Below are 12,211 nucleotides of genomic sequence, written 5' to 3' on the forward strand. Positions count from 1 at the left end.
ATTCTATGTCACATTATTCAATCCACAAGATGCCTAAAAATCTAATGACTATATTCGGTTATCTGCAACTCAAGAAATTCCAACCTGAGACCATCATCCACGAGGACTAAAATATTTTTGACGCCCCATTACTTAACTAATTTCATTAAATTCATTAAATGCTTATTCTAATTAGATTTATATATTAATAAAAATGAAAAAAATGGAAAAAAAGCACCCATACCGAGTTGATTCCATAAAATCAAACAAAAATAACAACCTATATGCATCCATCAATCATCTTAGATATTTGTATGCAACAAGGGTGTATAACTAATCGCAGCCCCTCAAGTGTGATCTCTGGTGTGTCTGGAAGAATCGAGGCGAACGAGCTCGCGCTATGATTGTCTTTGTTCGAGAACAAGCAGAGCCGATTTCAGCATTTCGCGGGCTTTTCTATCTGGTGAGCATCCTGAAGCCTCCATTTCATTGTATATCTTTGGGACCTGTTGGGGAGAGAGAGAGATGCCACTGTCAAATTAGTCTCTTTCTGTGAAATAATTGATCTCTGAGTTTAAGAATCTAATGAGAAAACACATATATTAGTTTGTTATTTGGATCACAAACTGCTAACCTGATCAAATTTCTTGGCCCACAAAAAGGCTTTCATTAGAGTACTATATGTCACAACATCAGGGCTGATACCCTTCACAAGCAACAATTACACAGTTAAGTTAAGGTAAAATCATAGCTTAATTATACAACAAATGCAAAAATTTGTGAACTCACACTCTCTCTCATGTGGTGGTAGACCGACAGCGCTTCCATATGCCGTCCAGCAACTGCAAACGAGTTGATCAAAACGTTCAGCATTATTAGGTTCGTTTCAATTCCCTCCGCCTCCATGAGCTGCAGTACCTTGACAGTTTGTTCGCATAATCCCTGAGTATCGAGGACACACAACTCAGATCATAGTCATACAACCGAAACCATCCGAATTTCAGCATCATCACCATATATTTTTGCATACGCACAGTTGAAGTTGGAAAGAAGAATAACAAGACGGTGAAAACCCGATTCTTTTATGAAGTAGAAAGCGTGAAATATCCAAATTGATGTATAGGTTCTTGAAATTATATTGCAACTCAACTATAATTACCCCCCGATAAACAAACACCACACCATCACTATTTACAGACGGCGCAGTTGAAGTTGGAAACAAGAGTTGCAAAACAATCAAAACCCGATTGTTTTAAGGGGGTAGAAAGCGCAAAATATCCAAGTTCGTGTATAGGTTCTAGCAATTATCTTATCCTAAATCATAACTTATTTACAAAAACAACAAATTACGCAAAACAAGCTCTATTCTCATCGTATGGTTGATCTGCTGGCACACAAAGATCGTCTTTTTTAAAAGCCATTCATGAAATATGAGACTCATTTAACACCACACAATCTTAAATAGCAAAGTTTCCTTATAACTAAATACTAAATCCACATGTAGCTCAACATATGAAAGATTAACTGCGAACGAGCAAAAGATAATGAAACCTGCTGAGCATAAGCATTTGCCAGAACACAAAACATGCTAGGATCAAGCTGAACACCTTCCAATTTCAGTGCCATTACACTATCCTCAGCATTTTGGGATTTTCCATACTGCCCGTATATATCAACAAGAACCGCGTAGATGGCCCCACTCCTCCGGTGTCCTTTCCCCTTCATAGTTTCGAAAATCCTTCTTATCACATCCCACTTACCCTGCTCCCCCAAACGGGAGATGATCGTCATGAAAATCTTCGGGTCAGGATAAATCCCCTGTTCCTGCATCCTACCAAACAACCTCACAGCACCATCAGTCTCTCCGAATTTACAATGCCATTGGATCAAAGAATTCCACGTCTTTATATCCGGCTTTATGCAATCTTCTTGCATCTTCTCAAACACTTCCAAAGCATCTCCCAACTCACCGTATCTCGCAAAAGTGTCAATGATGCTACCATATATCCTCCTATCCATCACCATCCCCATCGCCCGTATCTCCGCCACAACCCCCATCGCCTTCTTCCACATCCCGTTATCCCTATAAATTTCAATAATCTTACTATACACATACGAATTCGGCTGGTACCCTCTCCTCTTCATCTCAGCAAGCACCAGCCACGTATCGTTCAACCGCCCTGCACTGACATAGTATTCGATCAAGACCTCGAACGTCCTACGATTCCTCTCCAATCCCATTTCATCAATCGCGCGCAGAACTTTGTCAGACAAATCTAAAAGGCCTTTCATCAAACAGCTTCTGAGCATCAAATTCAACAGCCCGATCTTCGGCCTACCTCCTGAGATAACCATTTCCTGGAATATCGCGTCCGCCTCCAACGTCCTCCCGACATCTCCTAGGCTAGCAACCAAACACGAATACGACGCCGAATTGGGACGATAACCCAGCGCCTCCATCTGAGAGAGCAGAGACATGGCGTCGTCGACTTCTCCTTCCTCGCACATTTCGCACAGCATATCGTTGTAGGTTTCCCATGAAATCTCCTGACAATTGAAATTCGAATGCTGGGAAACAGCATTCCGTGATAAATTAAACGGCTCTGATCTCGTTAATTTGCTTCCCGAAGAGCTTAATGAGAGGGGTTTTGCGAATTTTCGGCTGAATTTGAAGAAGAGGGGAAGAACGAGTGCAAATTTGTGGAGACTTAGGAGAGAGTGAGGTCTATGAAGCTTCATATGCTGCAATTCCATAGCTTTGCTGCTTTCCAACCGCGCGAAATTGAACGGTAAACTGAAATCTCCTTTGTAATTAAATTACAGTTTGGCCCCTCGGTATTCATCTATTTGTAATTTTAATTCCTTTATAATTGCTTGAGTAATTATATGAGTATTTAAGATATAACATTAAATTATGCTAAATTCGTCCACGATTATATATATAATTTTGACATTTTATTACATTCGTTACTACGTGTCTCATTTCATTTTAGTATATAAATCTTATTCTAGTATTAATTTATTTTATTTACATTTCATTATAAAAACAAAATCTATACATACATGCATTTTTTTCGTAGTATTTTTTAAAAGTCAAATTGCTAGAAATAAACAGTATAATGACAAATAATAGAGTGTTTTACTATACCAATCCACCCATTTTCAAGAAAATTAATTATAAAGATTTAATTATTTTATTGTCTATAACAACAACTAGCGGTGAGTGGAGGCTTTTTTAGTGACTTGTCATTAAATTAAAGTAGTAAATTAATTAGTTAAATTTGAGAATTAAGAATTTATTCTATGATATGCGACTATATCCAACTCTTTTCTCTCCTCTATCTTTTCATTTTTCTTTTGTTTTTTAAAAAGTAATATACTCCGTAATAAATAAATGCTCCTTATAATTAGATTTTTTAGAAATTGTTAAATTTTTGTAAGTTGAATTGAAAAATGGAGTAGTAGCGAGTAAATCATATAAATCCCTATATTCGAAGCACCTCCTCAAACTTCTCTTATTATGAAATTGACCCCCCCAAAAAAGGAGCTGAATACAATCTTCAATTCCATTTCTTGAAACCGATATGTCTTCACTCCTAAAACAGCACATGTAAAATCAAACAAAAATCCCATGTTAAACATGGCAAGCACCGGAATTCTGGGATTCATTACGCCGCCGTTGAGCTCTGGCAGCAGGAAATCAAAGACGCAAAGTAAAGACACCTCTTTCACCTGTTGCTCAACTTCTACCTCCTCAAACGAGCAAGAAACCGTGCCAGCATTCACCTATTACAGAGCCTCGCCGTCTGTGAGGTGGCCGCACTTGAAATTCACCGAATCCCAGCACGATTCCCCGGTGAAAACGCCGATTCCCGAGGTTACAGATGAGATTGTGGACGAGGAAGGGGGGTTTGCTGGTGCAGACGAGGTGTTCGACGAAAGGCCTAGCAGAAACAGAGTGAAGAAAATGAACAAGCTGGCGTTGAAGAGGGCCAAGGATTGGCGGAAGAGGGTTCAGTTCTTGACGGACAGGATATTGGAGCTGAAATCGGATGAGTTTGTGGCGGATGTTTTGGATGAGAAGATGGTGCAGATGACGCCGACTGATTTCTGCTTCGTGGTGAAAGGGGTGGGGCGGTCGAGCTGGCAGAGGGCGTTGGAGGTTTACGAGTGGTTGAATCTTCGCCATTGGTATGCGCCGAATGCTAGGATGCTGGCCACGATTCTCTCCGTGCTTGGGAAAGCCAATCAAGAAGGTTTAGCTGTGGAGATGTACACTCGAGCTGAATCGGCTATGGGGAATACGGTCCAAGTTTACAACGCGATGATGGGAGTTTACGCGAGAAATGGCCGGTTTCTTAAGGTTAAGGAGCTGCTGGACTTGATGCGTGAGCGAGGGTGTGAGCCGGACCTTGTTAGTTTCAACACGTTGATCAATGCGCGGCTGAGATCAGGGCCGATGGCTCCGAATTTGGGGATTGAGCTTCTTGGCGAAGTGAGGAGATCGGGGATAAGGCCAGACATCATCACGTACAACACTCTGATCAGTGGATGCTCGCGTGAATCCAATCTGGAGGAGGCTGTGAAGATCTTCAACGACATGGAGGAGCATGGATGTCAGCCGGATTTGTGGACGTACAATGCCATGATCTCGGTGTATGGAAGATGTGGGCTCTCTGGTGAGGCGGAGCGCCTCTTTAAAGAGCTCCATTCGAAGGGCTTCTTGCCAGACGCAGTGACGTACAATTCTCTGCTCTACGCATTTGCAAGAGAAGGGAATGTGGTGAAGGTGAAGGAGATATGTCAAGAATTTATGGAGATGGGGTTTGTAAAAGATGAGATGACTTACAACACCATAATCAGTATGTATGGGAAGCAAGGAAGGCACGACCTCGCCTTGCAGACTTACAGAGAGTTGCAATCCTCTGGTCGGCATCCTGATGCAGTGACGTATACTGTCCTCATCGACTCATTAGGGAAAGCAAACAAGATGGGGGAAGCTGCAGATGTCATGTCTGAGATGCTGGATACCGGTGTGAGGCCTACGCTACGAACTTACAGTGCTTTAATATGTGGCTATGCCAAAGCTGGACAGCGAGCTCAGGCTGAGGAGACGTATGATTGCATGATCCGTTCTGGGATTAAGCCAGATAAGCTTGCATATGGAGTCATGCTGGATGTGCATATGAGGTCGAAGAACACAAAGAAGGCAGTAATGTTGTACCAGGATATGGTTTCTGATGGTTATGTCCCCGATCTTGGCATGTACGAAGCACTGATCCATGTACTTGCAGGAGAGAGCAACGAAAGATTTATCCAGAAAGTAGTTGAGCATCTCGAAGAACTTCATGGCTTGAGCTCAGAGAGGATTTCTGCATTACTTGCAAAAGCAGGTTGCTATGATTTTGCTGCAGAAAAGTTAAGGCTTGCAGTTATGAAGAACTCTACAGTTAATCAGGAGAATTTGCTATCAATTTTGGGTTCATATAGTTTATCCGGGCGACATTCTGAAGCTATAGAGCTACTAAATTTTGTGCAGGAAAATGCTCCCGGATCTGAGCAGTTGATAGCTGAGGCTTTGGTTGTTATACATTGCAATGCTAGTCAGTTAGACGCTGCTTTAGACGAATATCACAAAAATAACAGTGTTTTTATGTATGAAGGGAGCTCTGCTATGTATGAATACCTAATTGTGTCGTGTGCAGAGAATGAACGCTTGGTTGAAGTTTCTCAGATATATTCGGATATGAGATTCTATGGGATTGAGCCTTCAGCGAAAGTGTATCAGACAATGTCCCTTTCTTATTGTAAGTTAGGTCTTCCTGAGACAGGTCATCATTTGTTCGAGCAGGCGGAGTTAAAGGGTATTCCTCTTCATGATACATCCGTTTGTACTGCTCTTGTCGAAGCTTATGGAAAAGTGAAGCAACTGGAGAAGGCAGAGAGTGTCGTTGGAAAGCTGAGGCAGAAATGCAAGATTTTGGACCGTAAGATCTGGAACTCGTTGCTTGAAGCCTATGCTTTGAGTGGTTGTTATGAGAAAGCAAGAGCTGCTTTTAACACAATGATGAGAGACGGGCCTTCCCCAACGGTTGATACAATGAACTTATTACTGCAGGCACTGGTTGTTGATGGGAGATTAGATGAGCTTTACGTTGTGATTCAGGATCTTCAAGATATGGGGTTCAAGATTAGTAAGAGTTCGATTATTTTGATGCTCGAGGCATTCGCCCAATCTGGAAACGTGTTTGAGGTGAAGAAGATATACAATGGAATGATAGCTGCAGGCTATCTTCCTACTATGCATCTGTACAAGGTTATGATCGGGCTGCTGTCAAGGGCGAGACAGGTAATGGATGTCGAGGCTATAGTTTCTGAGATGGAGGGAGCAGGATTCACTCCTGATATTGTTATATACAATATGTTGCTTAAGATGTATACACAAATAGAGGATTATAAGAAGACGGTTCAAATATACCAACGACTTCAAGAACGTGAACTGAAACCGGATGAGGAAACTTACAGTACTCTAATCCTAATGTATTGTAGAGACTGTAGGCCCGAAGAAGCTGCTTTATTGATGCATGAAATGAGACGGCTTGGTTTTAAACCGCAATCAGACACCTACAAGAGCTTGGTAGCAGCATTTTGTAAGAAGATGATGATTGAGCAAGCTGAAGAGCTCTTTGATGGCCTAAAATCAGAGGGGAACAAGCTAGACCGGTCGTTTTATCACTTGATGATGAAAATGTACCGAACATCTGGGAACCATGCTAAAGCAGAGAATTTGTTGGTGACCATGAAAGAATCAGGAATTGAACCCACTGCTGCTACGATGCACCTGCTTATGACTTCATACGGAAGCTCAGGGCGTCCAGAGGAAGCTGAAAAAGTGCTTAATAGTTTAAAGGCTACTGGTTCAGATTTTGGCACATTATCATATAGTTCAGTGATAGATGCTTACCTCAAGAATGGTGATCTTGATGTTGGCATCCGGAAACTTGAGGAGTTGAGAAACGAGGGCTTGAATCCGGACCACAGGATATGGACTTGTTTCGTTCGGGCAGCTAGTCTGTGCCACAGCTTCGGTGAAGCCACTATGCTACTAAATGCCATTGGAGATGCTGGTTTTCAACTGCCATTAAGGCAATGTTTCTATTTCTATCTTTGGAAAGTGGAGTTTATCTGTTAATTACGTGTTCGTGAACTAAGATTCGTCCTTTTTCACAGGCTCTTGACGGATAATTCTATGTCACTGCTGTCAGAGCTAGACTGCTATCTCAAGAATCTGGAACCTGTAGAGGACAATGCAGCATTTCACTTTGTCAATGCATTGGAAGATATGCTGTGGGCTTTTGAGCGCCGCGCAACTGCCACATGGATTTTCCAACTGGCAGTTAAGAGAAACATATATCACAAAGATGTTTTCAGGTAGCTACTAAAATCAGTTATTGCTTCCAGTTTTTGTAGCCTTCGTTTATTTCAAGAGTTGTGGAAATATATTGAATTATGTTCTTTGACAAATTAAAGAGGTAAGTTAAACAAGAAGAGTAACTTAGTTACTTGAAAATCAGTTATTGCTTCCAGTTTACTGCATATGCTTGTATACTGATGATCTGCAACGAATCCATGATGTCTCAAGATAACTTCTGCATTATATTCTTGTGATTTGTTGATTCAATTTTGATTTGGCTTACAGGGTGGCTGACAAGGATTGGGGGGCCGACTTCAGAAAGCTATCTGCCGGTGCTGCTCTTGTTGCTCTAACATTATGGCTCGATCACATGCAGGCAAATGCTTTTGCTCTTAAGCTCTCTCGATGTTTTCAGATACGTTGTGTGCTGGGATGATGTCAATTTCCTTGCCTGGACTCGAGCCTTGATACTGCTAATTTTTCGTTCTTCAGTTATATCTAACCAAGCAATACAAATTTTCCAATTCTTTTAATATATCAAACTGCATCTTCCATGAGTTTCTTGAGTATTTCGAGAGAATTGGCTTTTGATCATGACAGCTTGATATTTAGACTCACCTTTTTTTTGTTCGAAGCTTAAATCTTTTCTTGAAATGTTTCTTATTTGACAGTTCACTAGATTGAACACTGAATTTCTCGCTCTTCGACCCTTTATCTCCCACAGGATGCATCGTTGGAAGGCTTCCCGGAGTCTCCAAAGTCCGTCGTCCTGATCATAGGAAACTCAGTGTACAACAAAGTCTCGTTGAACAGCACTCTGAAGGCATACCTCTGGGAGATGGGGTCTCCTTTCTTACCATGTAAAACAAGGAGTGGAATCCTCATTGCCAAAGCGCATTCATTAAGGTTGTGGTTGAAAGACTCTGCGTTTTGCTCGGATCTGGAGCTGAAGGACACCCCTCTGCCCCCCGAGACTAACTCGATGCAGCTCCTCGAGGGATGCTACATCAGACGGGGGCTCGTTCCTGCATTCAGCGACATCAGGGAGAGGATGGGGGAGGTGAGACCGAGGAAGTTTGCTAGGCTTGCACTGCTCTCGGATGAGAAACGGGACTCGGTTATTCGTGCTGATGTGGAAGGTAGAAGGGAGAAGTTGGCCAAGATGGGAAATGGTGTTGTGGTGAAGATGAAGATGAGCAGGTTTAAGGGGAAGTTTATTAAAAGGGCTTCTCTCTCCGAAACAAAAGGTGAAGCATAGACGTAAGATAGATGTTGTGAAAATAGTATTTTATTTTTTTTGTTGTGTTTATAGGCAATACAACACAATTAGCAAAATAAACTCCAAATTTGTAGTATATATCATTAAATTAGTCGATGATTTTTTTTATTAATCTTATCTTTTTGCTGGAAGTAGAAGTGTTGTGACAGGTATAGCAAATGAAAAAAGATATTACAAATTGCATATATTTATATATATTAAATATATTACTAGATTATATAAAAATGTACTCCATAAAATAAAAAAATTATTGTGTTAAGTAGCAAAAAAAAAATAGGAAGCAAGTAACTTATTGTTGAAAGTATTATTGTTGGGTATTAAGATTCTTAAAAAAATATAATGCTAGTGAATATGATGTCAGATAAATTACCCATGATAAATTATTTATCCTGTGTTTGGAATATAAAAAAATTTATTATAATTTTGAACTTATATTAATTAATTAAATTAAAGACAATCCATAAGTCTAAAATAACATTAAAGTTAATAACTGAAAACATAAGGAGTAAAGGAGTAATAATCATTTTCATTATTTTTATTATTATGATTTAAAAATCTGATAATTGCAGTATGAGTTATAATTTTATAATTACATTAATGTTTTTTAACTAGTTATTAATTTTTAATATAATAATAGTGAAAAAAAATTTATCATTATAATTCATAATTTAATAATTATATTAAAATAATCATAACAAAATATTACTGTTAACATAATAGGAGTAACAATTAACAACGATAATAAATAATAGTAGTACAATAATAAAATCACTATTATCGTTACAATTATAGTTATAGTTATAATTAAGTATGATTCATAATTTTCAAATTTGACTATATTAAATTTTTCTGAATTAATTATTATTTATTACTCCGTATAGATCATGTGCCCAATATATATTGGGCTGATAAAGCCCATTAATAAAACGACCTTATTCCTCGGCTAATAACTTAAACGGGCCATCTCAGTTTCGGCTCATCGGCCCAATAGGCCCTAAAACCCGTTCAAAATCTAGGGTTTTTCTTGCGCAGTATATATAGGAAGACGCGCCCCATTTCTCTGTGGATTTGCAGCAGAAGAGCTAAGAGGAGCTCCCCGTCGACCGCCGTAAGTCTCATCGCTGCTCGAATTCGCTTATCCTCTTGGTTTAATGCGTTGCGCTCAGAACACTTATTGTTCATAGTTTTTTAGTTGCGAAATTAGCCTGATTAATCTAGGTTAAATGGAGCTGGGAAATGGTTAGCTTAATTCGTTTCCTGATGATATGCGCGAATGGTTTTGTTTGATGTGTTCAGTTTGTAATTGAGGTTTTTGGTTCTGTGTGATCTGAGTATATTTTAATGTTGAATCTTTGCATTATAAGGTTGAAGATAGTTAGAAGTTGAATTGTTTTCTGATTCAGTTTACCTACTGCTGAGTTTGCCTTTCCGGATGCAAAAACTTACCTTGCTCAATGGTCATGTAATCTATGTGCTAAAAAGGATAAAAAAGACCATCTTTGTTACCGTGTGCTCAATTTTCCATGTATGATTCCATTTATGATAATGTTGATGCCAATTGATTCGTTGAATTAGGAGAGTTGATTTTTTACTTTCCTCTTGTTTAGGTAAACCATGAAGCACAACAACGTTATTCCCAACGGGCACTTCAAGAAACATTGGCAAAACTATGTGAAGACATGGTTTAATCAGCCTGCACGCAAGGCCAGGAGAAGAAATGGTACTGACTTCAAGATATGACTGATTTTTGTTTATAATGGAAATGCTTTGAGCTATTGTTATCTGGTTCGGACTGGTCTTGTTCTTCTGTAAAGCTTCTCTTTCTCTATTTCAGCAAGACAGCAGAAGGCAATCAAGATATTTCCAAGGCCCACCGCTGGTCCACTTCGTCCAGTTGTTCGTGGCCAGACTCTAAAGTACAACATGAAGGTCAGAGCTGGTAGGGGATTTTCTCTGGAGGAGCTGAAGGTGAGTTTTCTTATTCTAAAATGCATCATTTCATCAAAGATTTTATTTTGCTTATCCATAGTGATTCAGTATGGTCTGGATTTATAAAGCCTGTAACGACTATTTAGGCTCCCTTGTGAATGCTTCTCTTGCCTGTCCATATCCTAAATTTTAGTTTTCTTCTATAATAGTATATGACTTGGATTTCCTCTGATTTTGGATACTGCTAATTTATTGCATCATTTGCTGTGATTGCTTGCAATTTTTCATTAACACTAGTAGTAGTTGTTGAGGTTTACTTCTTATTGTTGTTTTAGTATCACCAAATGCTGACACATTTTTAATTTCAATATATAGGCTGCAGGCATCCCGAAGAAACTTGCACCAACTGTTGGTATTTCAGTCGATCACAGGCGTCGCAACAGTTCCTTGGAAGGGTTCCAGACCAATGTCCAGAGGCTGAAAACATTCAAGGCCAAGCTCGTTGTCTTCCCAAGACGCGCTCGCAAGACCAAGGTAATGATGCCGGCCCAAATATCTCATCTTGCTTGCTATCACAGATGTTTTATGGCTAACCTTTTTTCTTTTTTGCCTTAGGCTGGTGACTCTTCACCTGAGGAGTTGGCAACCGCCACCCAAGTGACGGGACCATTCTTGCCGATTGTAAGTGAGAAGCCATCGGTTGAGCTTGTGAAGATCACAGGAGACATGAAGTCATTCAGGGCATACGACAAGCTGCGTCTGGAGCGAACTAATGCACGCCATGTCGGTGTTAGAGCCAAGAGGGCAGCAGAGGCTGAGAAGGAAGAGAAGAAGTAGGTGAAAAAGGAAGTTTGTGTGATTTTCTGATTCTACAAGCTGTTTAATCTGTTTTTGTTTTGGGGCTGGACCAGCTTTCTTGATTTTGTTCGAAATTTTTCTAGTGTTATCTTCTCTTTGTATGAATTATTTAAGACAGCAAATCTTATCAAAGTTTCAACTTTCAATATTTTTCACGTTTGAACTTTGAATCGTACTTATTTTAAGGTGCTACAAGTGTTACTATTACATGAGCATGGAGTTCAACTCATTGAATGTTGTGGGATTAGTGTTTCTACTTTTTTTCAACTTCATCAACTACTATAATAAACGCTTCGAGTTTAATATGGTATTAATAGAAATATTCATCTATATTTAGACCAATGTATCGTTTAAGATGGTGTGTATTTATATAATTTAAATTGCTCTAAATAAAATTTCTGTGATATGAAATTGTATAAAAAAAATTTAGAACCCAAACAAGTACTATTTATTTTCTATTATGCATTTCAAGTTTGATGATTCATTCCATTATCTTGTCAACAGAAATCGTTATTCTTAGTTTCTAAATAATTGAAATAATCAAAATTTAAAGGATAGGAAATGGTCAATGCTAAACTTAGAAAAGTACTCTTCTTTTTTCCCCTTTTTCTCGGAATATTAACATTTCAATCTTGAGGAAATTAAAGAAATAAAGTTTGAATGAGAATTTTAATGATTTCCTTTTTCTTTTATGGGTAATGCTATGCGGCCACATTATGGCTGGCCATAAAATGGCACTTTAGTAAATTTAG

At 39.2% G+C, this 12,211-nt stretch overlaps 3 protein-coding genes across 3 annotated transcripts; 2 read left to right on the forward strand and 1 right to left on the reverse strand.

Moving 5' to 3' along the window:
• Positions 1–203: 203 nt before the first annotated feature.
• Positions 204–2,766, reverse strand: LOC125219715 (pentatricopeptide repeat-containing protein CRP1, chloroplastic). Its single transcript, XM_048121761.1, has 4 exons — positions 1,531–2,766; positions 769–921; positions 614–685; positions 204–485 (listed from the first exon to the last, which is right to left on the reverse strand). Exons 1-4 carry the CDS (start codon positions 2,731–2,733, stop codon positions 378–380), a joined length of 1,536 nt encoding a protein of 511 aa, XP_047977718.1. The 5' UTR covers positions 2,734–2,766; the 3' UTR covers positions 204–377.
• Positions 2,767–3,522: 756 nt separating this feature from the next.
• Positions 3,523–8,784, forward strand: LOC125222388 (pentatricopeptide repeat-containing protein At3g18110, chloroplastic). Its single transcript, XM_048124957.1, has 4 exons — positions 3,523–7,125; positions 7,210–7,410; positions 7,679–7,769; positions 8,118–8,784. The coding sequence occupies exons 1-4, from the start codon at positions 3,611–3,613 to the stop codon at positions 8,649–8,651; spliced, it is 4,341 nt and encodes a 1,446-aa protein (XP_047980914.1). The 5' UTR covers positions 3,523–3,610; the 3' UTR covers positions 8,652–8,784.
• A 933-nt stretch (positions 8,785–9,717) lies between these two features.
• On the forward strand, positions 9,718–11,607 carry LOC125222392 (60S ribosomal protein L13-1-like). The gene is made up of 5 exons (XM_048124966.1): positions 9,718–9,780; positions 10,280–10,392; positions 10,507–10,640; positions 10,977–11,135; positions 11,217–11,607. The coding sequence occupies exons 2-5, from the start codon at positions 10,287–10,289 to the stop codon at positions 11,436–11,438; spliced, it is 621 nt and encodes a 206-aa protein (XP_047980923.1). The 5' UTR covers positions 9,718–9,780; positions 10,280–10,286; the 3' UTR covers positions 11,439–11,607.
• The last annotated feature ends 604 nt before the right edge of the window (positions 11,608–12,211 follow it).

Source organism: Salvia hispanica, chromosome 4 (genome assembly GCF_023119035.1).
Source record: "Salvia hispanica cultivar TCC Black 2014 chromosome 4, UniMelb_Shisp_WGS_1.0, whole genome shotgun sequence".
Taxonomy (NCBI): Eukaryota; Viridiplantae; Streptophyta; class Magnoliopsida; order Lamiales; family Lamiaceae; genus Salvia; species Salvia hispanica.